This window comes from Hyaloscypha bicolor (genome assembly GCF_002865645.1).
Source record: "Hyaloscypha bicolor E unplaced genomic scaffold K444scaffold_183, whole genome shotgun sequence".
In the NCBI taxonomy this organism is placed as follows: domain Eukaryota; kingdom Fungi; phylum Ascomycota; class Leotiomycetes; order Helotiales; family Hyaloscyphaceae; genus Hyaloscypha; species Hyaloscypha bicolor.
Window position 1 is genome coordinate 635,243 of NW_020194685.1, and position 25,217 is coordinate 660,459.

At 50.9% G+C, this 25,217-nt stretch overlaps 6 protein-coding genes across 6 annotated transcripts; 2 read left to right on the forward strand and 4 right to left on the reverse strand.

The window, feature by feature from the left end:
- Positions 1–7,474: 7,474 nt before the first annotated feature.
- K444DRAFT_261105 (uncharacterized protein) lies at positions 7,475–8,158 on the forward strand. Its single transcript, XM_024871412.1, has one exon. The coding sequence runs from the start codon at positions 7,580–7,582 to the stop codon at positions 8,051–8,053; it is 474 nt and encodes a 157-aa protein (XP_024727081.1). The 5' UTR covers positions 7,475–7,579; the 3' UTR covers positions 8,054–8,158.
- Positions 8,159–8,263: 105 nt separating this feature from the next.
- Positions 8,264–9,421, reverse strand: K444DRAFT_648181 (putative DNA-binding protein creA; the record flags this gene model as incomplete). Its single annotated transcript, XM_024885435.1, has 1 exon — positions 8,264–9,421. One exon carries the CDS (start codon positions 9,419–9,421, stop codon positions 8,264–8,266), a length of 1,158 nt encoding a protein of 385 aa, XP_024727082.1.
- Positions 9,422–13,663: 4,242 nt separating this feature from the next.
- On the reverse strand, positions 13,664–14,266 carry K444DRAFT_621553 (uncharacterized protein). Its single transcript, XM_024881930.1, has 2 exons — positions 14,208–14,266; positions 13,664–14,154 (listed from the first exon to the last, which is right to left on the reverse strand). Exon 2 carries the CDS (start codon positions 14,032–14,034, stop codon positions 13,669–13,671), a length of 366 nt encoding a protein of 121 aa, XP_024727083.1. The 5' UTR covers positions 14,035–14,154; positions 14,208–14,266; the 3' UTR covers positions 13,664–13,668.
- A 4,980-nt stretch (positions 14,267–19,246) lies between these two features.
- On the reverse strand, positions 19,247–19,698 carry K444DRAFT_261052 (uncharacterized protein). The gene has a single exon (XM_024871411.1). The coding sequence runs from the start codon at positions 19,588–19,590 to the stop codon at positions 19,303–19,305; it is 288 nt and encodes a 95-aa protein (XP_024727084.1). The 5' UTR covers positions 19,591–19,698; the 3' UTR covers positions 19,247–19,302.
- K444DRAFT_260985 (uncharacterized protein) lies at positions 19,698–20,474 on the reverse strand. The gene is made up of 2 exons (XM_024871410.1): positions 20,448–20,474; positions 19,698–20,256 (listed from the first exon to the last, which is right to left on the reverse strand). The coding sequence occupies exon 2, from the start codon at positions 20,244–20,246 to the stop codon at positions 19,806–19,808; it is 441 nt and encodes a 146-aa protein (XP_024727085.1). The 5' UTR covers positions 20,247–20,256; positions 20,448–20,474; the 3' UTR covers positions 19,698–19,805.
- An 812-nt stretch (positions 20,475–21,286) lies between these two features.
- On the forward strand, positions 21,287–24,599 carry K444DRAFT_603305 (uncharacterized protein). The gene is made up of 4 exons (XM_024878766.1): positions 21,287–23,126; positions 23,176–23,334; positions 23,385–23,816; positions 23,866–24,599. Exons 1-4 carry the CDS (start codon positions 21,387–21,389, stop codon positions 24,445–24,447), a joined length of 2,913 nt encoding a protein of 970 aa, XP_024727086.1. The 5' UTR covers positions 21,287–21,386; the 3' UTR covers positions 24,448–24,599.
- Positions 24,600–25,217: the final 618 nt, after the last annotated feature.

Consider the following 25,217-nt stretch of genomic DNA (forward strand, 5'->3'; position numbering starts at 1 on the left):
TTTTTGCGTGAACTCTGTCAGTGCGTGTCAGCTCATATGTTGTGGAACGAAGCCTGGCACGTCTTGGGCGCCGAGTCATTGTTCCGCGTGCGTAAGATAAATACACTTTTCCCCCGTATTTCTGTTACAATACATTGCTTTTCCTTTTCCCTCTGAGCGAGGCGGTGGGAAGGGAGGAAGGATGTGCGCAAAAGCTGACAGGCGCGACGCCGGCAAAGGTAGGCACAACGCGGGTCGGGTGGAGATTCCGACGAGTCAAGCACGACTCATGTGAATAGAGTTTGTGACTTGGAAAGAGAAGGATTCCTATTTCCGAATCAAAATCGAGACTGAGTTTAGTGACATAGGCGTCGAAGGGATGATAGATGTACCCCATGATATTCGAAACGGACTCGATATGATGTTATACAAGTCTGGCTGCGGGATAATGAAGATCTTGAAGAAAGCTACAATGAAACAAAGGACCCGTCATAATCTAGTCTCTTATCTTCCCCTCTCCAATTGCAAGCAGCCAGTTCTTGGTACGGAATTCGGAATAGCTTGTGGCTCTTTCTGGAAATTCGGAACAACGAAGTGCTTGCTTGCATATTGTACTCCACGTTTTACCGAAAGTTTAGCACACCCACAGCAATGTTTACTTTTCAACTGGTGACTTCAGGTGCACATGGTACTTGGATTTACTTCTGCTTCCTGTCGAGGACTAAATATGCACTGCAACATTGTCATCCCTCTGCATGCATTTCGTCCACTTCACTCGTTCCCGCGTTTCCCGCGTTTCCCACGCTTTACGTATTTACCGCAATCTTCAGTTTCCGTTACTTTAAGGAAATCGCGTTCGTTGGTTGACTACATGTATGTAATCCGAGTATCCGAATAGCGCCATGGAGAATGTATCATTTGTATGGTTCTCCCTCTTCATTCTTCAAGGACCCGGCGTTGGTTGACCAGTCCCGTTCCATCGAAAGTTGCATTCTCGCCAACGTCGATTCCAAGTCAACACAACTTCACAAGAAATTCTATCGCCATTGCCATTGCCCTCGATCTCGATCTCGATTGTTGAGTGTTTTCGTCAAAACCCTGGCACTTCAAGCAGTCCTCTTCCATCAGAGGCTGCATTCACCGCTTTCAACAGTCTGAATGAAACCCAAAGTAACACAACATACAATTTTCAACCTCACATGCCAACTCTCGCTGCATTGTCTGAGAAAAGCTCAAACAGTCGAATAGGGAGTGGAGTCCCCCACACTCCGGGGCCCAACCGCGCCTTCCCCGCCGCTGCAACCTCCCCTCCCCTCCTCGTATCACACACCAGTCATCGTGCCCAACCCCCACATTCACGAATGACCTGTCACCTGCCAACAGCAGCCCCAAAAAACCAACAACTGGTTCCCTCCCCATGCTGTCTCAGGATCGCCAAACCCTATCCAGGCACCCGAGAACCGAGGCCAACCAACCCCTGACCCCCTGCTCGAAAACGTGATTCCCAGCATCCAGCATCCCCACACAGTCACGTGTCAACCTCAATTATAACACTCAGAATGCTATAACAATAAAGCCAACAAGCCATTCGGCTTTCAACCCTAGCCTCAATCCAATCCTCATCCAAACCCCCTTCGTTCTATATCTCATATCTCCTAACGTCATCTTTCATCTTCCCCAAAAACAAACAACTAAACCAAGAAAAGCAGGCCTAACAATTGGCCCCCTCGTACACAATCTCCCGAAGGCCAGGCCGCGATGTCGCGTGTCTCCCGCCCACGTTTCCCATCTCTTCGTATTGCTCTGACGGCACGCATAGCGCGGCACCTTGCCTTCTATACGATCTGGGGTACCGGGCACCTTAATTGGCCAGCGGAGCCGACCAATTCCACAGTTGCTGCAGCGTCGATTCGGAAGCAAGGGCGGCTAACGAATACGAAAATGTGACAGGTCGTTGTAGAGCCGCCGTCTCAGCCACGTGGTTGCTAAGCTTCTGCCGAGGGGAGAGATAGGATGACGTTCCGGCTTGTCTTGGGCAGATTGGCTTTTATATTGGACATGATGGTTCGGAGGTGTGGGGAGGTTCGAGTGCAGTGGGAATAAGTGAGGGAGGGAGATGCATTTTCCTTTTTGGAGAGCTGTGTGTGTGTGTGTGTGGAGGTGATGTACTCTCTGACTTCCATCCACTCGGAGATGGGAAAGATGATGTCAGACTCACTCACTGCCTTCTATCCGAGCTCAGCTCCTCAGAACAGTTTGTTCCAAAGCAGATTTGAGGAAATGGCTGGAGCAAAAGAAGACACTTCGTCGTCTCAAACCATGAGGAAATCCGGAGGTGGAAGTGGAGGATGAAATCTCATTTCCCGGTGCCTTAGATCTCCGCGCGTTCGTTCAAATGCTTATACAGCCGACCTCTACCACGTCCCGAGCTCAGGCATGCTCAGACCGAGCTGAGCCGGCTCGGTATCAATGTGTCTATGGCCGAGCGAGCGAGCGTTTGATATCTCTTGATGCGTCAGGATGGATGACTCTGCGGTGATTTCAGGAGCCTTAGCTTTGAGCACCGCATATTGCTTCATTGAATTCCCAGATTGCAACAGGTGGTTTAGCAGGTGAGAAGAGGAGAGAGAGAGATTAGTGGACGGTACAGTAGATGGTGTATCCGTTACGTTGCCACCAGGGACGGGTTTTCGGAACCGGAAAAAATGATATTCCGGAGGAACACCGAAAACACGCTTTATTATTTACATGTAAATAAACCATCTAATTAATCAATTGCACCACAATCACGATGCCAGACGATACTGTATTTGATCCTACCGATAAAGGGACCCTTCGGCCTAATGAGGATCCACTGCATAAGCAGGGGAGTACCTTTAAGCCTATACAATTGCCCGAATTCGGCTGGGAAATTACCTTACCTAAAGACGTTTCTCCCGATGATCCTATTACTTTATTTACTATGTATTATACCCCCAAAATCATTGATTTAATAGTTGAGAAGACGAATAATTATATGCGAAAACCTCAAGACGAATCCTGCCCTTATGTACGAGTAAACGACTGGTACCCAACATGCTATAGAGAGATATATATCTACCTTGCGATTCGAATATATATGAGCTTGTATGTGGACAATGAGATCGCAGACTATTGGACAACAAAGGATATGACACCTGAGCACCCAATTACGAAGTATTTAAGTAGGAATCGGTTTCAGGAGCTCCATATGCGTGTGCGATTCCATGGAAATCAGGAACAAGGCCCATATGAGAAGGTAGCTAATAACTCCTTATTTCTTTGTTCATTTTACTTGAAACTAGCTAATAAACTACCGAGCAGGTCGAAGCCCTTAGTATACATATTCAAGAGGTTAATTTGAGAGTTTGGAAGCCTGGACGGGACTTGGCAGTGGACGAGATAATCGTACGATTTGAAGGTCGATCAAAGGAGACAACTACTGTTCCAAACAAGCCCACACCTACAGGATATAAGGTCTGGGGAGCAGCCCAGAGGGGGTTCTTACTTGTATGGAACTGGCATATTCCTGGACAAAAGAATGGGCCTGTGGGAGTACGTACTCCAAGAGAGCTTGGTGGGACGATTAAGGCTGGAAATGGGGGAAATAAGACACAAGCAGTAGTCCTGCACTTGATTAAAAGGTTGCCCAAGCTTCCTAAAGGCTCTGGCTATTACGTTTACCTTAATAATCTCTTTGTTTCTACTCGCTTTATTCAATACGCTCGCTCCCAGGGAGTTGCAATTACTGGGACTTGCAGGACAACTAGTGGGGTTATTAAGGAGCTTCTTGACCTTCAGAAATCAGATAAAAAGGACGTAATACCCTGGGGTGAAACCCATTCCAGGTATACGCCTAATGGAGAAGTGTATCACGTTGGGTGGAAAGATTAAGCCTTTGTTTTAATGATGTCTTCCTTTATGTCAGGTAACGAGCGTATTTTACGGCTAAGGAAGAGGCCTAAGGAGACTTCTTCTAAAGCAAAGACTGCACGAAAACCTTTTGGTAATCAGGCTACAAAGGTGCTTTCAATTCCTGTAATTGCGGACGGATATAATTATCATATGGGAGCAGTTAATGAGTTTGATCACCTGACTGCCCAGAACGCTGGTTTGCGGCACGTGGAGCGAGGAGGGCACCAAGTACTAGAGCACTGGCTACTTCGTACGGTTCTAATTAATTGCTATTTACTTGCTTTATGCAGTGATGTGCCAGAACCTAGGCAAGTGAGCTTCAGGAGTCAGCAGGACTTCAGGAGACAGCTTATTAGTGCTCTAATTGCTAAAGGAAGGGATAGTGAGATCTGTCCAAAGCGAAGGATATCACAGATTAGCCAGGAAGCTAAAGTGCCTATACAATCGCACAAGCAAGTAAAGCTTAGTAAGGCTGGGAAGTGTATATGCTGTAAGGGTATGAGATATGGAGATCGGCCGAAAAAACGGGTTGCACTAGCTCAAATTGCAGCTAATCAGGGCAGGGAAAGCTCAAGGCATCAGAGTATCTATGGGTGCGAGCAATGCGACGTTCATTTATGTAAGAATCGGGGTTGTTTTGATGTATTCCATAGAGAGAAGTGAGAATTGATACTTTTAAGGGGGTGGTTCAGCCCTCTAATTGGCTAGAATTACGCGAAAATCGTCGTGCACGGGCCAACCCGTCCCTGGTGGCAGCGTAACGGATAGATGGTTGGAAATCGCCGGGCAGAGAGAAAGTCAAATTAGAAGAGCCCATCCTGATCTACCATACGTCATGGCTGTTTTGACCACAACAATCTGGAGAAGGAGTTCTCCGAAGTCTGAGGATGAACTCATGATCTGGCAGACAGTTTGTTCTTACCATTTCATGCCACCAACGGCAACAAGCCAAACTGCCTGCACCGGAGATCGGGTTTAGCTTTAGGCTTCTCGCTCCCGCTTCAATGTCCCAGACGCACAACATCCAACAAAACAACAAGTGTCAACAACAAAGTAGATCAAATCACCTCATGTACGTAAAATACTAATTGAGGCTGCCGAGTGCCATACTGGCTGCACTCAGGCAGAGAGGTGCCGAACCGACTCCGCACTCGCGGCCAAGAAAGAGGGCGCATCCCTAGTGTAAACAATATAACGACTCGGAGATCCGTCGATATGAAATCGTCCGTCGAATGGAATAAAGACACCGGTAGAGATTGATTGAGTGTGTAAACCGGCCGGTTGCGGTGCCTGAATCCAGGGCCCAATATCAGTCTCGCTGCACACTTTCTTCCCCAAACTACATGACAGACAGATGATCAAAGGAATAAAAAACAGCAGAAAGTCCAACCCAACAACGCCTTGCGCCCCCGTGGTCAACAAATGATAAAAGAGCAGCATCCTGACTTCAGGCACAGCAACCGAAGCCGGAATTGAGCCCAATTTACCGTTCATATCCGTTCCGCTGCCACCACCAGGTGCGCCCCCCGCTTACGATTTTCTCTCAACTTCAAACTTAAAATAAATCTCCACATAATAATATAAGACTTGGGGTCCTCTTATCGGCCAAAAGATAACCTTTCAGTTAGCTCTTATGCGAAATTTTTATTTTGCTTTTACAAAGGATCTATAAATTGAAATGCGTTGGAAGAGTCGGAGTAGTTTTGATGTTTCTGTGTATTTAAGCGGAGGGCGCAGCTGGTGGTGGGCAGCGGAAACAGATAGTTCTAGGGGTCGGAAAGTCTGGCTGCTGCCTCAATCGCTCCATCTATGAATGAGGCGGAAGCTAAAACCATCTCCAGCGAAGAGTTTTAGGTTTTGTAGCCCTACCTAGGCTGTGGCCCATGACAACAGTTCTCCTTCTCGTTCGGGTGGGAAGTGGTTGATGCTGGGCTCGCTGTGAGGTTGTCTAGATGGAGATATGGCGAGCTTGCTTGTTCCTTGAGCGTTTGAAGAAGGGAAGGTTTTCAGGCGGTTTGGATCCGAGGACTTTACCCTCAACGGCCCCACCGTACAGTAGTAGCTGACTGTGCCTTGCTTGCCTTGACTTTGACCCCCACGCTCCCCACCTCGCCTCGCGCAACCTCTCTTCCCCCTTGAGAGTTTCCTCATCCCTCAGTCTACAGTAGCTGCTCTCAAGCCCTCCCTACCAAACGGCTCCCGTCTTCGGAAAGCAAAAGAATACGTCTTTCTTTCTTTCTTCCCTCAACGGCTCTGCAACGGCTAAAAACCTTCCTCCTCCTTGCGAACTCACTGAAGCCAAAAAAAAAATACGAGCTGTCTGTCTGCAGGGACCAGAACCCCGTGGCCGCGGAGCAAGGGTGCTGCTTCCTGGCGAGGCTCGCCTCCGGACTTTTCAGGGGAAGTTTCTGGTGGAGTTCTCCGTGCGAGGGGTTTGGTCGCGGTAGCGAGGCGATCAAACGCTGCCTGATGTAGCTTTTATGTCGACGAACGAATCCGGACCGAAGCTTTTCGAAGGAGACCGTGGGAAGCGAAGCGAGGGGGGATATGTACATCAAACGGGGGATCAGTCAGGACCCCCATCCATCGTCAGGAGGTCGATTTTGACTTTGATGGTTGGGAACGGGAAGGGAGAGCGGGAAAGGGGGATGGGTGCCGTGTGGCAGACGATGTCATCATGTACAAGTGCGGATCGGGGGGGGAGCTCGCTAACTTGTACCTCGTTCGCTCGACAAAGCAAGGAAGAAAGGAAAGCACCGCGAGGAAGGGGGGGTGTACATCAAACGGGAGATCAATGAGAGTGTGACATCCGACCGGATGAGGCCCATCGATGATTCCGGCACATTGTTTAATTCCATCAGTGGCTTGGGCTGGTAGACAGATGGGGCCGAGGTTGAAACCGAGGGACATCGCAACTCGTATGTTTCACACTTCAATGTTGGGGAAGTGTGGGGAGCGGAGAATTAAGGGAGATGGGCTGCGCCTTCAAGCGGGGAGCCAAGCGCTCGAGAAGGGAATCTGGGGATGGTGCCTGGATTGAGGCGCTGTACTGCATGTACTGTACATCAAGTGACATCCGTCACATTACTCAAGGTACTGTAAAGCTCACGGGTGAAGGACTTGCAGTTCATTGCAGAGAGAGAGAATGGAGTAATGATGCTTCTTCAAGCCGTAAACTCTACACCTTTGCATCTCGCCTCCGGATTACCCTTTGTATCCCCTCTACCTTGACATGTACGTACAACCTCGGCACAGGACAAAGTTTCAATCCCCTCGTGTACAACCTTTTTCCCCGCCTCTTAAACGAAGCCGCTGTTGCTCTCCGGACCGATCGGCTATCTCTGTCGGCATGCGCATGCGCATGCATTATTTTCCCGGCAGTCCCTAGGAACCAGGGAGGGAAAGAAAACCTTCATCATAGAAAGAAAAATGCGAAATTGGCAATGCTCAATACGTGATTCCCTTGCAGAGATAGGTGTCTTGATGCGAGAGCAAGGCCTGCCAGAGAGGGAGGTGTGCAGATAGAGAGAGAAGGAAGGACTCAGATGCCTGCCAACATGGCACATCTTGAATAAGGTTTCAGATCCCTTTCCTTCCCGGAGCAAGGCACTACTGTATTATCGTAGAGCCAAGGATCTGTGTGCGGAGTCGTGTGTGCCCCCACCCTATGGACTGTCATCAGCTCTCGTCATGTGCTGCTCTTCCCAGGCATGTGACTCCAGTTGTAAGCCATCAATGTTACACAGAACTCACGATAGGCAGAAGGGACAGAACATGTGTTATAACTCTGACAATTTCATATAGCCGCCCATTCGATTCGAGCTACGTGAGCTCGAAGCAGCAGCTGAGCACACACACACACACACACACACAGCACAAGATAACACAGTACTCCATCCCAGTTAGGTGCCCATTGCACGCCATCCATCTATCCCAGTCGACCCATTCGGCCCCTGAACATGCTCCAGGGGAGCTAATAACTTGCTTGAAAGCGACAAAGGAGACAAAAGCAAAGGTAAAGCAAAGTCTATACTGCACGCACGCTGTTCTATACATACATAAACGCATCACCGCAAGGCGATGGCAATCCAACACTCAGAAAACTGAAGAAGCCTCCCAGCCCGTGAAAGTCCCGGTATGATAAGTAAACAAGTAGGCAAGTGGAGATCTCGAGGCCCATCCATCCATTGTTTGAGGAGGGCTCGAGTGATATTATCGAAGTAAGGTGAGTTTGGGCTTCGTCCGTTCGTTGGTAACGCCTCATGTGTCCATGCCGTCAGGCAAAAATTCCTTCTATTCTCGTATTCCCTTCTCGAATCTTTGCATTCCAATTTCAATTCGTCGAATCAGGTCATAGTCGATCCATCAAGTCGCCCCCTGCAACGCTTCCCGTTGTACTGCTCTGTCCACTGGTACTGAATCCATTCTCGCCAGAACTTAATAAGTCTTGCACGGCGACCTTGGGCACTTGAGGGACAGGGAGTTTTCTTTGCGTGCCGTCGGTCTTGCCAAGGATGTCGGTGATCGAGAGACCGTTTCTGGGTGCGGAGGTGGCATGCTGGGCGTGGTATTGGCCGTCGAAGTGTTGAGGTTCCATGGGTGCAAGGGCGGGAGTATGTTGGAGGCTCAGGTTGCGGATACCAGGTAGGTCGTAGCCACCGCCATACGGCCGCAGTCGAGGGGAGTGTGCAGGTGTGGCGAGGGGAGTGTGGTCTGGCGTTGGGGAAAGTGAGTCTTGGGAGAAGGTGGGCGAGGAGGGAGCAGTGCTGTTCGGTGAGTTGGGACGAGAACGCTTGGCGTGTCGATGGGCGTAGTGGTCCTCTTGTTCAGCGTCATGAGAATGCGATCTTGACATTGCGTAGTGACCAATTCCCGGTAGGTGAGTTCGACTATTGTGGTTACTGTGAGAGTAGTATGGGAGATGGCGCGAGCTGCCGTAGTGCGGGTGATGTGGCGCCAGAGTGCTTTCTCGCTCGACCTGGGTAGCAGCGGTGGCGAGGAGATTGATGTCGAGATTTTGTCCATTGTTGGGGCTTCCTCCCAGACTTCGACCGTAAGGGTTGAGGCCAGACGGAAGAGTCGAGTAGGAGGCGTATGAATGTGGAGGAGAGACGTTGGGTGAACCGGTAGCAGAAGCGGGCGCTGATCTCGACATGTTCTTGTTTGGCGGCGGCATCATGTTCATGGGTGAGCCGTGCTCAAGTCCGCTCTGGACAGCCTGTTGCACAGCTTGGTGTGTTGTCTTGTTCTGCCGTCTTGAGTTGGGGTTGTTGTGTATCCTCGAATGTCGAGTCAGTTCATCGGATCGCGAGAAGCGCTTCGTGCAGCCCGGAAATTGGCACGCATGCGGTTTCTCTCCTGTATGTGTTCGAATATGTCTTGTCTGATGTTCGAGACGGTGAAAGGCCTTATCGCACAACGGGCACTTGTAGGGTCGAGGGAGATCCTGTCGGTCGTCCCCTCCGTGCTGACCACCAATCATTGGAGGCATCATTGAGACGGCGGCCATATTTCTCTGTGCTTCTTCTTCCTGCTCTCGTTGAATCTCTGCCAGTCTTTGTTTCGCGGCCTCGTGTTCTTTCTCAAGGGCGGACCGGTATGGCTGCGGATTCAGCAGACTTGAAAAATCTACTGCTGAAGATGCGCGTTGCATGTGATCGCCGCCGCAGCGAAAGTCGACAACCGCGCTTGAAATTCTACCGGGACGACGGGACCGTGGGCCGGGCTCCTCTCTAGCAACACAATTCTGCTCCTGGCGGGTTGTTGCGGTAATATAAAATAAGAGCTGTTGAAGGCGGTACTGTATAGCGTTGGAGGTTGGAGTTTGATGCTGTTGGTGACGCGGGTTGGGTGTTGGTGGTGGGTGTTGGCGGGTGTTGGCGACTATGGGGTTGCTTGGGGTAGAGTTTCGAAGTGGTGATGACGGGGCAGCGACGGAGGAGAAGATGTGCCGAGGGGGGGGTGTGGGCGTCTTATACGGCGTACGGGCGAGCAGCGTAGGCGTAGCGTAAGAATGGGGAATGGGAGCGAATTGTGGGCGCGCGGGCGGCGGGCGCAGGGAGTGCGAAAGCGTGGGTGGGCTGGCTGGGGAGGCGGTGGGCTTGGACGGAGAGGCCTTGGGGGAGCGTGCTACTTGCTGCTTGCTACTTGCTGGTTGCTGCTCGGGTTGTGTCAAGATAGCCGCAGTGTGCCAATAGCCAGCCGTCCGGCGAGTATTCAGCTGCGTGGGCCCAGTAAATCGAGGGATGGGATCGGGGAGCGGCGGCAAGGAGCCACGGTAGGGCAGAGAGGGCGCGCTGGGCTGGCTCGCGGTTGAAGAGGCAGGTCAGGCCTGGTGGGCCAGGACCGCGCGGGTATGAGGAGGGATGTGGTGCTGGATGCTGGATGGACCAGGTTGGATCGAGGTGTAGGTCTGGCTCTGGCTGTGGCTCTGGGCAGGAATATTGCTGTATATGTACTCGGGCAAGGCTCCGCTCTGATGCTCTTCTTCCTCTTCCTGCTGTCTGAAATCTGCGCTGAACTCGGGCGAACGAAGAATGCGTGCCTCTGGGACTTCCTCTCTCGGGGGCTTGGCTGGTATTTGGGGGTCGATGTTCGTGGGTGTGGGTGTGTGTGGGTGAGTGAGGGTGGGATTCCACGGATGGGGTCGCCCTGGGCCTGGGGAAAGATCGGTGAGTGTGTGGGCGTACGTGTGGGCTGCAGGGCAAGGAAAACGGCCAGCGAACTCTGCGCTGTTGTTCGAGGAGGAAGAAGAACAAGAAGAAGATTATTGAGTTTGCAGAAGGGAGAGAGCATCTATCTTGCTCGGTCGCTCGGTGGCTTTGTCGTGCTGGTTCAGGCTCAGGGCTTATTTTTTTTCATTCCTTTTCTCGCTCGCTCGCTCGTCTCGCACAATTTTTTTTTTTTTGGTGGGGAGACATGGAAAGTGGGGAATATTCGCGATCGTGGATGCCCCGGCCTAGTCCGCATGCGGTAACATCGTGAGAAAGGCGGCAGTAGCTGCGGATCCGGACTTCTGTACTGCAGATGCGACTTGAGATTGGGTCGAGATGGTGCATGGCATAATTGGCGACGCGGATGGGCTGAAAAGTCAGTCGGGGATAAGCTGAGCGATGCTCTGATGTGATTGAATCCTCCGTAAGGAGCAAATGGCGGTAACGTAACACTTCCACTTCCACTCCCGCTGTCAAGGCAAGGCAAGGCAAGGCAAGGAAAAGGCATCTTCAAGAGGACCCCAGATCTCGTGTTCCCCGTGCTCTGGCCGGAAACTTCGTCACCGTCTCCGTCACGCCCCCTTCTCTTCTCCCCCTTCCATCGTGCTGACTCCGCCTTCGAGCTGAATAAGGCATACGTTTCAACCTTGTTGCCCAGCTACTGCGTGTGTAGTCATCATCGATCTATTAGCCTCCCTCTTCGCTGGCAGGCACCCAACATCCAAATATCCCCCCCATTTTGGCTGGCAGCCTCTCCATTCCTCGCTTGCCTCACTCAACCACCCCCCTCACCGAACAAGAGCACGAGGGTCAGGACAGGACACGGGGGGCCAGGGCCAAGGTTACACAACGAAAACGACCCTTGCCGCGCGAAACGTGGGGAATGTTTTGCGTGCTGGCCGAGACGAAGGAACCCAGCCAAGCAGAGGCACGCATCACACAACACCTCATGCTCCCCTCGCGCTGCCCATCACCCATCACCAGCTCCCCCCAACGAGTCGTGTGCGCTGCTGCCAACCCCAGACATCCCACTGGTCCTCACCGTTCAGAGGAGCCCTTCTGTCTATCCGCACGCCTTTGCCTCCCTCTGCCCTGCCCTGCCCTGCCCCGTCCGTTGCATGCGTGTCATCCAGCTGAAAGGCTATTCCGGGTTGTCACGTCTCTGTTGGCGTAGCGTAACGCCGAGCTGCCTTCCTGCCAGCCGACCAACCCTCTCACAATGTTAGAAACTGAATCATATTATGTCATGTTTAGGTCGGGCAAAAGTTCAATTTTATTCTTGGAGGGGAGGCGCAGAACTTTCGTTGTCTCGTCTTGCAGCAGCCGTGGGGTACAGCAAACTGGGTAAGCCCCGTCGCATTCCCCCTCGTCCCCTTTGGGGCAATCTTCCCCCTTCCTTCCCCAGCTCAACGCAACCCCTCGATCGCCCGGAATTGGAAGTGGCGCCCGGCCTGCGCTTCCGAGTGCTGCGCTGCAGAGACAGGAAGACGGGGTTCTAGGATGTGATGCCCTTCATGGGGAGTAAACTCATCCCCCCTGCCCCCTTCGGATGTCGTGTACAGTTTATTCTGCAGCAAGGAGGGGAAAGGGGGAGCGAGGAGCGAGTCAGGGGCCGTCATTCCTCCCCGGAGTTGCGGGGTTGAGGGGTTGGGCCTCAATTCATTGGAATCGGGGAATGTGCGCTGGTTTGGTAAGGAGGCATAATGCAAGATCATGACAGTGTGGAGAGCGATCCTCCAGTCCTGTCACATCTTTCGAAACTTGCCTCTGGGCCGTCAGCTCGCTGCATGTTGATGTATCTCGGATTGCCGGGTTGTTCTTTGTTTGGTACAATTGGACCTGATATCATATCAGATCCTTAACTGTGTGCCAGAAGCTAGTGGTACCGACCAGGTTCATTGCTCGTTCAGAAGTTTTAGTTGGGGAATCCGGGTTTTCTTCTTCCCAACGCTAGCTGCTTTCCTATTGTCGTGATGCAAGGAAGTGATCAAAGGACTGTGCTACGTGGCGGGCATAGTCATGCTATGCTATGATATGACCGACTTGAGCTCGAATTGGCTCAGCGACTCAATCCGGGAGATGTGCATTGAAACATGGGGGAGCGTACGTGTGTGTGGGTCAGCAATAATCCCCCTTTTGGGCCCGACTTCTCTCAAACACCGTTTGTGGATATCGTCGTGCTGTGTCATGATCATAGAGCTCCAAGTATGGTCGGGAAAGTGCCGTGAAACGAGCTCGCACGCATATGTTGCAGTCGTCCCCGTTCAGGGTGCTTTGCTTACTCTGTCCGCTTTTAGAATGTCGATGGATCACCTCAGCCTCAACAGGGCGATAGCCAATCCTTTTACGTAGCTTATCTCATCCCAATTATCCTCCTTTGAAACCGAACTGTCTTTTCGGCCCCAAGCACCCTGAATTTTCCCCACGCTGACAGAACAGCATAAAAGGAGGGGAGTGGGGTTGTTTGAGTTCGTTTTCAGAACGTGTGTAACCTGCATGAAACATCATGTTCGTGTTCATGCTCCGTGCTTGCGGTGATGTTACGAGGACAAGTGCAAGCAAGCTCAAACATCTCCCTCAGCCAAGATGTTCCGTGAATCCGCTAAAGAGAGAAGCACATCATCGCACCAGCCTCAAACGACATTTTACTGTGGCTAGAGAGTGGAGAAGACGATTCCCGCTCCGAAAAACACACCCAATCCTCGACCAGGCTTCCCGGTATCAACTCCGATCCAGCTCCATATTTTTTGTGGGCTCCGATCTGGTCTGAGCTGGCATCTCGTCTCCAGGCTTGTCTTGTCTTCCACGTCCTGACTCGCGCGCCTAACATATTCTCGACCCCAGAAGTATCCAGTTAGTACGTCAAACCCCGATGACGTTATCTGGAGTCTGGCATCGGTTTTTGAACATGGTCTCCTTCCGAAGCCGGGGAAAAAGTTGTGCCAAAGAAAATATTTTCTTGGCCTTGTTTATTTTGAGAGCGAGATGTCATCGAGATGGTGATTCTTGCTTCCTATCTGGCCTCTCTCGGCCTTCAACAATTTTAGAAATCTTTGAGGCCGCAGAGCAGGCCCTTCTTCGGGCCGTATGATCGAGGCGATGGAGCGAGGCATGAAGTAAGGGCGATACCTTTTAGTGGAGTTTTCTGGAGAAAGGCCCTTAGAGCAAGAAAAAGAATCGGGATGGGTGTTCCATAGGAAATGCCCTGGCTTCCGAAACAATATCTTGAGTCGTGGCAGTGGCTCCCCCAGTCCCAAATTTTATCAGCACTTACTTGGAATGAGGGAGATAAAATGATGGCATCAGCCCCCTTGAGCCAGTTTCTCGATACTGTCATCTCAACAGTGGTAGAGACACATACGTCGAAGCTGACTGACGCCAAGAAAGCTAGAATGTCTGAATGTGCCATCGCTGAGTCAGGCACGAAAAGATACGAAAAACAACTGTGCGTGAGAAAGCGGGTACCTGGGTACCTGAAGCAATGGGAGAAGGAAAGACCGGCCAAGTGTGGAGTCAAGTCGATAGTGGGGTGAGTATCAAATTTTTCCTCCCTGGGGAGACCTCAGAGGCTCAGAGGCTCAGACCCTCTGGTTTGACACGTTGTGGAACTTGCGGCGGAGGAGAAACAGAGTCACAAAAGGACGACACGAGTCGCAATGCCCGCCCAGAACGCCACCCAGTGTCAGGGTATCAATGGTATCAAAACAGTTCTGGGACTTCGTGAGTCGTGACTACTAACTAGGTCCGTGTCTGAGTGCTCGAGACGGGGACGAGCGGGGCAAGCGCTTCGACGCGGCTTCTGGAAGCATTCACTGTCCCACCACGTCCGTGTAGGATTGGCGCATTCCAGTTTCGCCGAAGTTGAGGCTCGAGCCCTCCTCTACCTTCTCCTCTTTGGGCGAAGAGGGCAAAAAAAGCACCGACATTTCGATGCTGCATCGAAAGTTCGAAACTTGGAAGCCAAGTGTGGAGGCGGAGACGGAGACGGGGTTTGTCGGCTTTGGCCCGCGTATCTTTGTGCCTTGTGCTCGATCAAGCTCTTTATCAGCTTGCCCCTGAGTGGCACATAGCTTGGCACAGCCCAGCCCGCTTGTGGGGGAAGATTTGGAGATGCAGCTTCCAGGCCTGTCCCCGAGATTCGAAATTTGAAGGTCGCACAAGGACGTTTGCCGCTTCCTAAGAGGACTGCGAACCGCTGACTCGTATCAGAGCTGCCCCAGATATTCCGGCCTCGAGCCAACCGGCGTCCGCGGACCAAGTGTTTGGGGTCTGACAGGATCCTGGGGCTGAGCACCCTGCAACGCCTCACCATGTGGAAATAGCAAAAATTTGAAATGTGTCGTTTTGCTATGCGCGGAGGCAGATATGCAAAGTGCACGTATCACTCCTCAGATTCTACTTATGATAAACTGGGGAGACCAAGGAGACGTACGTTACGGAACCGGACTGCAGTCATCTCAAATACGATCTGCCAGGCTGGAGCAGCAGGGGGAGGATGGATGCCTTTTTGCATCTGGTTCTGGAAGGCTGGAAGGCAGAAATGCCCTGCGAGAACGCGAACCCCCACGCCTTCGAATTTGGGAAACCTGCTCAGGCTGGGGAAATCGTGGCAGTGGCAGCGGCATGTCTTGTGGGGTCAGAAACACGGGGCGTCTGGACCTGTCAGCGTCCTTGACGCAGACCGACCTGCATTTTGCTTTTTTTCAGCAGTTGCAAATCAATCATGCGCACATCAACATCGAATCCAGTCAGCGGCAGGACAGCTCACCAACAAAAAGCACCGTGATCGCCTTGTGAGGAAGGAGGAGAAACCGACGCCGTCAAAGCCACTCCGCCTGTAGCAATTTAACACCCCGATGTGGATACCTTGCCCCAGCCCTAGTTTGCGTCCGGAACAGACAGCCTATGCAAAGGAGAAACCGGCGCTTTGCGATGCACGGCGATCAATGCAAAGGAGAAACATCCATATCTCAGGCGCGTCTCGCCGACTCCGACGCCATGGCTCCTGGACAAGAATGCCCTCTTGGATGTGCTCTTTGCAGCAGGTCGTCCGATATCGACATGCCTAAACGGCCCTCAACGCCGGGGACCGGAGCATGATTCCAGGAAATAGGGTTTGAAATGCCTACCATAGTAAAGGCTAAAGCGGAAGAGGACTCGGATTCCTCAAACGGCGTCACGAAAACACGTCTCTCCACGAATCGAGCTCAAAATGCGGAGACGGGCAGAGGGGTCAGACCTTGAAATGTGGAGTGAACATGGGGCGGGTATCCTTTGCAGGGTGGCGACACCGGATAAGATCACAGCGAAAATCCTCAGAATGGCAGTGCGAGATAGGAGCCCAATTGCCAATAATGCATCTGCACTCTCACCGCAACAGAAGATAAGATTTGCTCAGCTCAGCTGGTGATCTCCAGTTTTTGGTAAGATTGCGCGGTTAACATCGGACGGCAGAGTCGGTAACTGCCTCCGGAGTGGACCTTCCGGAAACTTGCAAGCCCCAGAGAGTGGGTGGTGATACGATTTGGGGATGAAGTGTATCGATTTCCGCGTGGGGGTGGGTTCTTTTGCAGGAAGGTAAACGGGGCCTTGCGGGAATGGCGAAACGGGACGGGGTATGCAAAAGCAATGGAAGGGCGGGGATCTCGTTATCGTGTAATGCACGTGGGCTGAGCTGCCGTCTAGTTGCAATATCTTTGGAGTAAAAGAAAGGGGTAACGAGTAGGAACGAAAGCTACGCGAGTTCCCTTTCTCGCACTCAGGGGCCAGTTCACGTGACCAAGCCAACCTCGTCCCCCACTCCTGTTTCTGGCTATTTCTGTTCCCGAAAACTTACGGTATTCTGTATCGCCCAGCCACCCCGAGCCCCACCGCCGCAGTACTTGCCTTTTCGTCTGGCACGAGATACGGGACATGCGAATCGGGTCAAAGATACATGCATTGCACATACTTTGAGCAGAAATCGGCGGAGGAATAATGTACCTCTGCCCCGCAGACCCGGTATCGAGATCAGGTGAAGGGGGCTCGAAATAAAAAATTATTCGCATGTGAAAAAAGGAACCTCAACAACGCCATCTTCTGCCACAAAGCTTATCAAACGCCGTCCCCACACTCAAGGATTATCTGATTTCGGCTTCCCCGGCCCACGTGCAAATCGTGGCCGAAATCCACGTTCTCTTCCGTCCCCAAAAGGGGAAGAGGCGGCGATGGAAGAATCGACTTCGATTCGGAAAAATTTCCATCTCATCCTCTCATATCACCACATCGCCGTACCCCTTTCCTTCTGTGCCCCCACACACCCCTCAACTCTTGCCGTTCCAAGAATTAGAAATGCCGCGAAAACAGCGTGGCTGTCTCGGAATCCGGCCAACTCTTCAGACGCCTCTCTCGACAACACACGAATGAGGCAGCCCAGATTGACATCACCACCATGAATGTGAATCCGGGGTTGAAGCCCACGTCATTTCAGATGATGTGATCCTTCGAACCGTCAGACAGGTCCAATGAACCGTCATTAGTCTCACGTCAGCTTAGCACGAACTCAAAAGCTCTTCCTTTCCACCGGTTCGGTTCGGTTACTTGACGGCTTCTTTCTCCTCTCCACACGCCCATCTCCTTTCCCCAGGCAGACACTTCTCTTTCCAAATCCCTCTTGGCTTTCCATATCTTTACGCTAGAGGAATGTTTCCCCCGATTTGCAAACTAGGAAAGACACACTATGTGAAAGTCAGCAGCATAAACTCCCTCCCCTCTCTTCTCGTATCAATCATAAAAGTTAGACGGCCGGCCGCAGCTCGGCCTCCTCGGTCCTTTGTGCCGCTATGCTTTTCTATCGTGCACTTGGTTGCAATTCCACAAACCGCATCCTTGAATCCCGCCCTTGACCATTTGCTTTCCTCCGTTTTTATCATCTGTCGCTCAAGCTGAGTTTTGTGGGGAAATCATCCAGCCGACAGCCGACAGCCGACAGCCATGAAACGGAGGGGAAGTCTGCAGCCCCCCCAACCCACCCCAGTTTCACGAGCTAAGCTAGGGTAGTGCAACTTTATCTCCCTTCGGACCTTCCTCCTTCTCCTTTCTGATCCTCCTCCTTCTCCTTTCTGATCCTCAACTACTGCAAGGGCCCAGTATTTCCCAGCATTAATTATTTTCCCCATCCTGCCTGCCCCCTTACGAGGTACCTTACAGATACGAACAACGCGTCTTCTCTTCGGGATTCGCATTTCTCGGCATAACTTTCTCCACACTGTCCACAGAGAGTCTCCACTCCCGCGCCTCTCGGCTCTGCCGAGGCTATACGGGAGGGAGTGGGCTGGGTTTGGGTTTTCGTGGGTTTCAGATGCGATGGGGGCTTGGTGAGGCCGAAGATGACAGTTCTGTTCTGGGAAGGACCGGGTCCGTTGCGGTTTGTTCGGACACAGAGAGAGCGAGGCAGGAAAGCGAAGTGTAGAGAACGGAAACGGAGAGTACATGAGAAGCGAAATCTAAACCACGTGAAGGGATGACCGCGGTTATGTAATGGGGTTTGAGGGAACTTGAGGAGCATCATGAGGTTCGGATGAGATTCCTCTGCCGAGCTGCGAGGGTCTTGAGATTTTTTTTTAGAAGGAGTCTGTTGCACTTCCTTCTGTCAATGGGCAACCTTGGTGGGAGGGAGGGAGAGAAGAAGCTATCTCTCAAGTGAGCAAACTGCCCATCCTTTCCCTGAAATATCTGCACCATGATCCTCTCGTTTTTGTGCTCGCCATCGATTCACCAATCTCGCTTTGAACGTCAAAATTGTCGTAAGAAATGAGCGATCTTAAAGCGATTCATTCTCAAGTGGCGTGGATTCAGTCAGCTCTCGCGGGTCTCGGACCTGTTGCTCAATGATTTCCTGGTGAGCTCTCAGCGAGCTCTCATGATCTGCCAAACGAGTGCTGGATGATTACACTATCAGGTCTGAAGGAATTCTCGATGACCTTCTTTCTTATAGCGCTCTCAACGTGAAGCACTTTCGACATTAAAAGTGCAATGTCCAACGAGACTCGTTCGACGCAGTATTCACTCACACCTCCTCTCCATTTTCATGGCTCCAGGATTTACTCTCCAGTCCTTCAACATTCTCAATGTACTAGAACTTTTGAAGCATCAAAGCGAGGGTTGTAGGTTTGACGTACACAGGATCACCGGGTAGATCAAGAGATGTTAGATGAATCTTTCCTTTTGTCTAAACCTACACAGTTTGTGATCATTCGCCCGGGGAGATATTCGTGCTCTTTGTAACCCGTACTACTATTGTTACTGTCCACCCTTTGCGATGCCATTCTATCATCAGCAGCCTTTTATTTACAGCAAACAAAATCGCACTCTTTACTGTGACTAAACCTCCACTCAATGTTCTCCCAGCCCTATCTCCTAATGAATTTGGCGCCCACCCCCGCGCCGATGCGGCCATTCTGCTCACATGGGAGAGTAACTGCATCTCCCAGTCTCGATCGAAACATGCACGGAACCTTAATTAGCCCTCCATCCTCGCCCCTGATATCGAACCTTCCAATCAATACCACAACAATGGCTAAGGTCTGAACAAACGCATAGCTCGGTCCGGGACGACTGTGCTTTCCACCACCAAATGGGAAATAGCCTTGCTCCTGGTCCGTGATAAGCAATATTGCCGCTCCTCAAATGATCAGATTCATGACCCCATTCGGGCTTGGCACAATGGATCGCGTGAGGCAAGCCGCGGGTAGAGTATCTCAAGGGCCGAGACTTCAATCGTTATCGTTCTCTTTCCGTGCTGTCCAGTCCAGCCAACAATGGCTGACTGGATTTCTTGACGAAGAATTTGGGTTACGTGAGGATCAGCGGCAATGAAGACAAGCATGAAGGAGGTTGTCGCGACGACATCAGCTGTAGCAACCTGGAGCAATCCCATATCAATCTTTCCAATATCTCGTAGGTTAATGTTGTACTTGCTGTACATTTTGCCTCGATGTTTCGTTCACGTGGAGACATCTGGTTTTTGGTTCGACTTGTTGAGATGATAGCGAGTAAAGGCGGCTTGGAGCTCAACACGAGCTTGGGATACTTGAGGATCAAGTGTCGTCAGAGAGACTCCAGGGAATACGCTTGGAGCCTTCGTTCAAAGCACTTGATGTATAACGAGCAAACTATCTTTTTGAGAGGGGATAATTCTTCCTACCTTAAAGCATCAACCAAAAGGCCATTCTCTTTAAGGGGACCGTGGGCTCCAAACAGCGCCTTGCTGGTGTCTAATGCGATCATTTGTCGGAGCCAGTCGAACATGCTTTTAGGCTCAGTGACATGGCCGAGGGAGTTGATCGTAAATGCGACGGAGATCAGGGAAGCCAAAATCATCTTGACAAGATCAACTCCAAGCTGGAATGCTTCATGAACTGCCTTCGGAATTTTTTCCTTGCAGCTCGGTGTGCTACCATGCCCAGACTTTTCGAGAATCTTCGGTGTTTCGGCTGACAACAACAAAGCCCGGGTGGAAAAATCAACCAAGAACGTTTCAAGACAGAGGTCGGGAGAGTTGAAGACACTCTGAGCAAGCGTTGGACAAGTGATGAGGTAGAGTTTGCCTTTGAGCATGGGCAAAGTTGAAATTGGCCTCATGTATTTGGCACTATCATAAGTGAGCAGCTGAATATAGGGTAACATGATACTTGAAATACACGCCAATGCCTCCAGATAGCTGTATTAGTGCATGGCTATGCCAAAGAAATGCTCATCAAAGGGAACCGTGGGCCTCAGGACGCAACCCAGTGCTAACACCAATATAGAACGAAGAGACCAGCACACCCGAGAAGAACATACAGTGAGAATGTTGTTGACGTAGTTCCAAAAGCGTCGGCAAAAGGCATGATTGGTTATCGAATAGTGGATTGATTGTAGATTGATTGTGCAAGGGTGGAGGTTCTCAGAATTCGAGTGGTGGAGAAATCCGTGCGTTGGGAAGATAAGGCTCTGGAGAGAGAGGAAAGAATTTTGGAGAGTTGCGGAAGACCCGCAGCCGAGTGCAGCTAAGAACCAGTCCGTTCGTTTACTTTTGCCTCGACTTGCTTGAAATCGCAATATTCTGTCCTCGATAAAACAAAAAACTAGGCCTACGGCGCTGCTGCGTTGATGGCCGGATGCTTGTATCGGATGGCATATAGTGCTCTGTCTGATGTGAGGAAAGCAAGAGGGACAAGGACTTGCAAGGCAACTTCGCCTTCAAAGATTGAAATCCAGAGATCGTTCCTTCCCACAGCATGCAGCAAAGAAATTGCTTGAGGGTGTTCCGCTCATACGTCACCATTGTTAAGCCATTGCAAGCCAGTGGAGGGGGTATGCTAGTTTGTTAGACCCATTACATGCTCATGAATTCCCGTCATCAGTAATTATGGAATTCAAAGATGCGCCAAGAGAGAGTTTGACCGAGTGTGGGATATTGGCGGAAACTGGACGGCCCGCATGAGCCGACCAACATCTGAAAATGAGAGTAAGATTGTGGTTTGTACGAAGGTATGCAACTCTTTGACTTCAAAATCCGGGAAGTCAGTGGAATATTTCCGAGATCAACAAACAAAGGGGCTCAGGGGTATCACGTGGGGCCCATAAAATCAATTTACGCGAAGAATCGCGCTTCTCGGCGCGTCGCCTCGACCTCATTCAACAAACTCATCAACTTCCACCTACCTCTCGACACGATATCCAGAGAAGTAATTCTCTAGTCCATGATCTCAATAGCCTCCTGGGACTCGAAAGCTCGCAATGTCGACCCGCAAGCGCACCAGATCGCAGCTCCACGAGGAGGACGAATTATCGCCGGAGAAGGGGATGACGAGCACGCCGCTGGCGAGTGTTAAGAAGAGGAAGCTAAAGGGGAATGGGTCTTCACCTGTGGGAGGCATAACCGGCTCGTTGAAGCGCACAATTGGAGACATATTTGGTTGGGGCAGGAAGGAGAAGGAGAATCTCAGGGAGGAGGATGAGGAGGATGAATTAGCAAGCGGAGAGTCTCTCGACTCCGGGAAGCATGGCGCTTCTCAGAAAGACATTTATGATTTCGACCCATCAGAGCTCGAGAAGGACAGTGTGCAGAAGCGGAGGCGTGGTTCTGAGCGCATGAAATCCACATCCACCCCAATCAAGACGAAGCCAGCCAGCGAGAAAGGCAGTGTGAAAACGAACCACACTTCCGGAGCAGATGATATTTGGGAGGTGCCAGAGGATGACACATCTACGATACGCTCGAGCAGGAAACTGGCCAGGAGCGCGGAGAAGGCGAAGGCTCTCCTAGCACCTGTGGTGCAAGATAAGGAGGATATACCCATGACGCGGTCACCAGGCCGTCCGAAGAAGTCCCAGATTCTGAAGGAGGATATTAAGCTCTCGAAAAAGGCTGCAAGGGAGAGATTGATGGCTACTACGTCCCAAGGGGAGGAGGAGGAGGTAGTGATCACTCCGAAGAAACAGAAATCCGCAAGGCCAAAGGAGAATAGCCCAGCACAGTCCGTAGAGATTGTGATCTCTGCAAAGAGGCAAAAGCCCGAAAGGTTAGGAAAGGACGATAGTCAAGAACATAAGGCACCGAAATCTGCTGCCTCAAGTGGCAAACAGGGACGGCCACGGAGAACCTCAATCGATGGCACTGAATCATCGAGACAGGCCCCCAAAGGCATACTCACACCTAGCAAAAACAGGCCGGGCAGACCTCGGAAAAGTGTGACCTTTGGAGAAGGCGAAGTTGATCTGGGGTTCAAGGACATTCCTGGCAAAAAGTCGAAAACATCAGTCGAATCGCACCATGAAACTGCAGAAGCAACTGGGGAGGAACCAGAAGAAGAGGTCGAAGAAGACGAGGACGATGTTGCCTGTGCGATTTGCTCTGGACTAAACAGCACAAAGAAGAATCCCATCATTTTCTGCGATGGCGAGGATTGCGAATATGCAACCCATAAGAACTGCGAAAAACTGTCTGTTGTCCCGGAAGAAGATTGGTTTTGTAAAGATTGTCAATCTACTTCGAAACCGGAAGCTGAGGACGCAATTGAGGAAGAGATAGAGTCGGATGATATCGAGGAGGTAGTATGTGCGATCTGTTCAGGACTTGACTCGAAAGCAAAGAATCCAATCATTCTCTGCGATGGCGAAGATTGCGATTACTCGGTCCACATCAGGTGCTGCCAGCTCTCTACTGTCCCGCGAGGAAAATGGTTTTGCGAAGAGTGCGATCTGGAAAGCCAGGGCAACGCTCTTTTTCCGCAATTGAACGACGACTTGGCTCACGTTGGCTCTTCAAACAATCTGCCAAACATCGAAAGATTCGAAGAGCATCTCCGGCACATGCAACGAACGCTATTGGACAGATTGACTGGCCAAAAGCGAATCAGGTTGAGGGGGTATGACGAGGAAATGAAGAAGGTACATCAGGTGGTTGAACAAACTGTTTTGGCAGGTGAAGGAAACTCAATGCTGGTAATCGGGGCGAGGGGCAGTGGAAAGACCACTGTAAGTTCCTTGGATACAATTCTCTCTGATCATACTAACGAAATCTGAGCTCGTTGAATCAGTAATCTCTGATCTTTCTGATCAAAGAGAGAACTTTCACGTTGTACGGCTGAATGGGTTCATCCATACCGACGATAAACTTGCTTTGAAAGATATCTGGCGACAGCTTGGTCGTGAGATGGAACTTGAGGATGATACACCAGGCAAGGTGAGATTATTCTTATCCCGTGACTGTGTGTGTGTATTTACCATAAATAGACAAGCAACTACGCTGATACATTGGCATCTCTCCTCGCCTTGCTCTCACACCCATCAGAGATGCCTGAGAGCGAAACTAATCAAACAGCTAAGTCTGTGATATTTATCCTGGATGAATTTGACCTCTTTACAACGCATTCACGCCAGACTCTACTCTATAATCTTTTCGACATTGCTCAAGCAAGGAAAGCCCCAATTGTTGTACTTGGTCTCACAACACGAATTGATGTAGTAGAAAGCCTTGAGAAGAGAGTCAAGAGCCGCTTCAGCCATCGATATGTGCATTTGTCACTCCCCCGAAGCTTACCCGCATTTTGGGAGATATGCAAAGCCTGCCTCATAGTGGCCGTGGAAGAAGTTGACTTTGAAGGCTTTGATGTTGGTGCCGCTGGTCGGAATGGGTTTTTTTCCTTTTGGCAGAACATGATTGAGGTATGCTTGTACCGAATGTTCTCTTCATAGCTTTGCTCACGTTTTGTAGGACTTGTACAGGAAGGACGAGACCTTCAAGCATCACATTGAATCACAATTTTACCGAAACAAATCAGTCCCGGAATTCATTACATCATGCATTCTTCCAATTGCCAACTTATCTGCGAGGAACTTTCTGCTTACGGGCAAGCATTTTACGTCTACTTGCTTGTCGTTGTCAGCCCCGGACTCGAAGCTCGAGGTTCTGCGGGGACTTTCCGAGTTAGAGCTCGCATTGCTAATAGCCGCTGCACGCCTTGACATCATCCTCGACACCGACACTTGCAACTTTGCCATGGCCTACGATGAGTACAGCTCTCTCACTTCACGATACAAAATCCAGACTTCAAGCACGGGTGTAACAGCTCTTGGTGCCAGTGCCAAGGTTTGGGGGAGAGACGTTTCACTTGCAGCGTGGGAGAGACTCACAGAGTATGAACTACTGGTTCCTGCAGGAATAAGTGGGGGTGCTCGTGGAGGGGACTTGGCAGCAGGAGGTCGAATGTGGAAGGTCGACGTGGGGCTTGAAGAGATAACAGGAAGTGTTGAGACCATGAGTGGGGTTATGATCAAGTGGTGTCGAGAAATTTAAATGTCCATCACGCCATCATTGAAGAGATAGCAGCTCAACAATCATGGTGGTGAGCGTAAGCCTCAGGGGGGCAGGCTCGCCCGGCTTGTTAGGCGCAGACCGCCTAACTAAAAATATCCGCAACTCGAACTCTATCCTGATTCCATCACCACGTGTTAGCATATCTTTTATTCCATCTCAGATCATCTAGTGGAGCCACCTCTCGTGTTCATAAGTAGCTCACTTGAGGCATAAGTTTAGGTCGAGTTGAGGTCTGCCAGCACAACATTGCCCAAGTGTTCATATTTCTGTGGCTAGTTGGACAAACACGAGACCACTCCAGCAAGTATTCTGGTTGTACAAGGTTCTGCGTTGGCGATTTGATTATGTTTCTGATCACTGAATCATGTTGTGTAATCGAGGTGCGATGCTGCTCAAGTTCACTCCTGCTCACCGCAAGCTTGTTCATGCGCTCTTTCCGACCCTTGCCCAGGAGCTATTGGATAGCGGCTTGCACTAAGAGATCAAAAAGAAATTACCATTACGCCTCTTGAATGCGGCGCCAGCCTATGAGTGGTTCACGGCCATTTGATTGATGCGGTGACTGTCCTTCCGTCAGCCTCACTTTTTGCCTTACTCATAATCCTTGAAGGGCGTGGCGGGGAAGGAACGCGGCCGTGGACCCTTACCAAATCCTTAGAGTACCGATCTTGATTCCCCTCCCTTCGTCCTCCTCTGCAACCCTGAAGGAATTTCTTCTTCAACATCAATTGCCTTTAGGCAAACCGGGC

What these genes read in the sequence shown, in the direction of transcription:
- K444DRAFT_621553 (XM_024881930.1), bottom strand. Translation starts at nt 14,034, where the DNA reads ATGGCACATTCAGACATTCTAGCTTTCTTGGCGTCAGTCAGCTTCGAC.
- K444DRAFT_260985 (XM_024871410.1), bottom strand. Translation starts at nt 20,246, where the DNA reads ATGAGGCCAATTTCAACTTTGCCCATGCTCAAAGGCAAACTCTACCTC.
- K444DRAFT_261105 (XM_024871412.1), top strand. Translation starts at nt 7,580, where the DNA reads ATGGACTGTCATCAGCTCTCGTCATGTGCTGCTCTTCCCAGGCATGTG.
- K444DRAFT_603305 (XM_024878766.1), top strand. Translation starts at nt 21,387, where the DNA reads ATGTCGACCCGCAAGCGCACCAGATCGCAGCTCCACGAGGAGGACGAA. An exon ending in AGGATGATACACCAGGCAAG is followed by an intron (nt 23,335 to 23,384) that starts GTGAGATTATTC and finishes TACCATAAATAG; the next exon opens with ACAAGCAACTACGCTGATAC. An exon ending in TTTGGCAGAACATGATTGAG is followed by an intron (nt 23,817 to 23,865) that starts GTATGCTTGTAC and finishes CACGTTTTGTAG; the next exon opens with GACTTGTACAGGAAGGACGA.
- K444DRAFT_261052 (XM_024871411.1), bottom strand. Translation starts at nt 19,590, where the DNA reads ATGTACAGCAAGTACAACATTAACCTACGAGATATTGGAAAGATTGAT.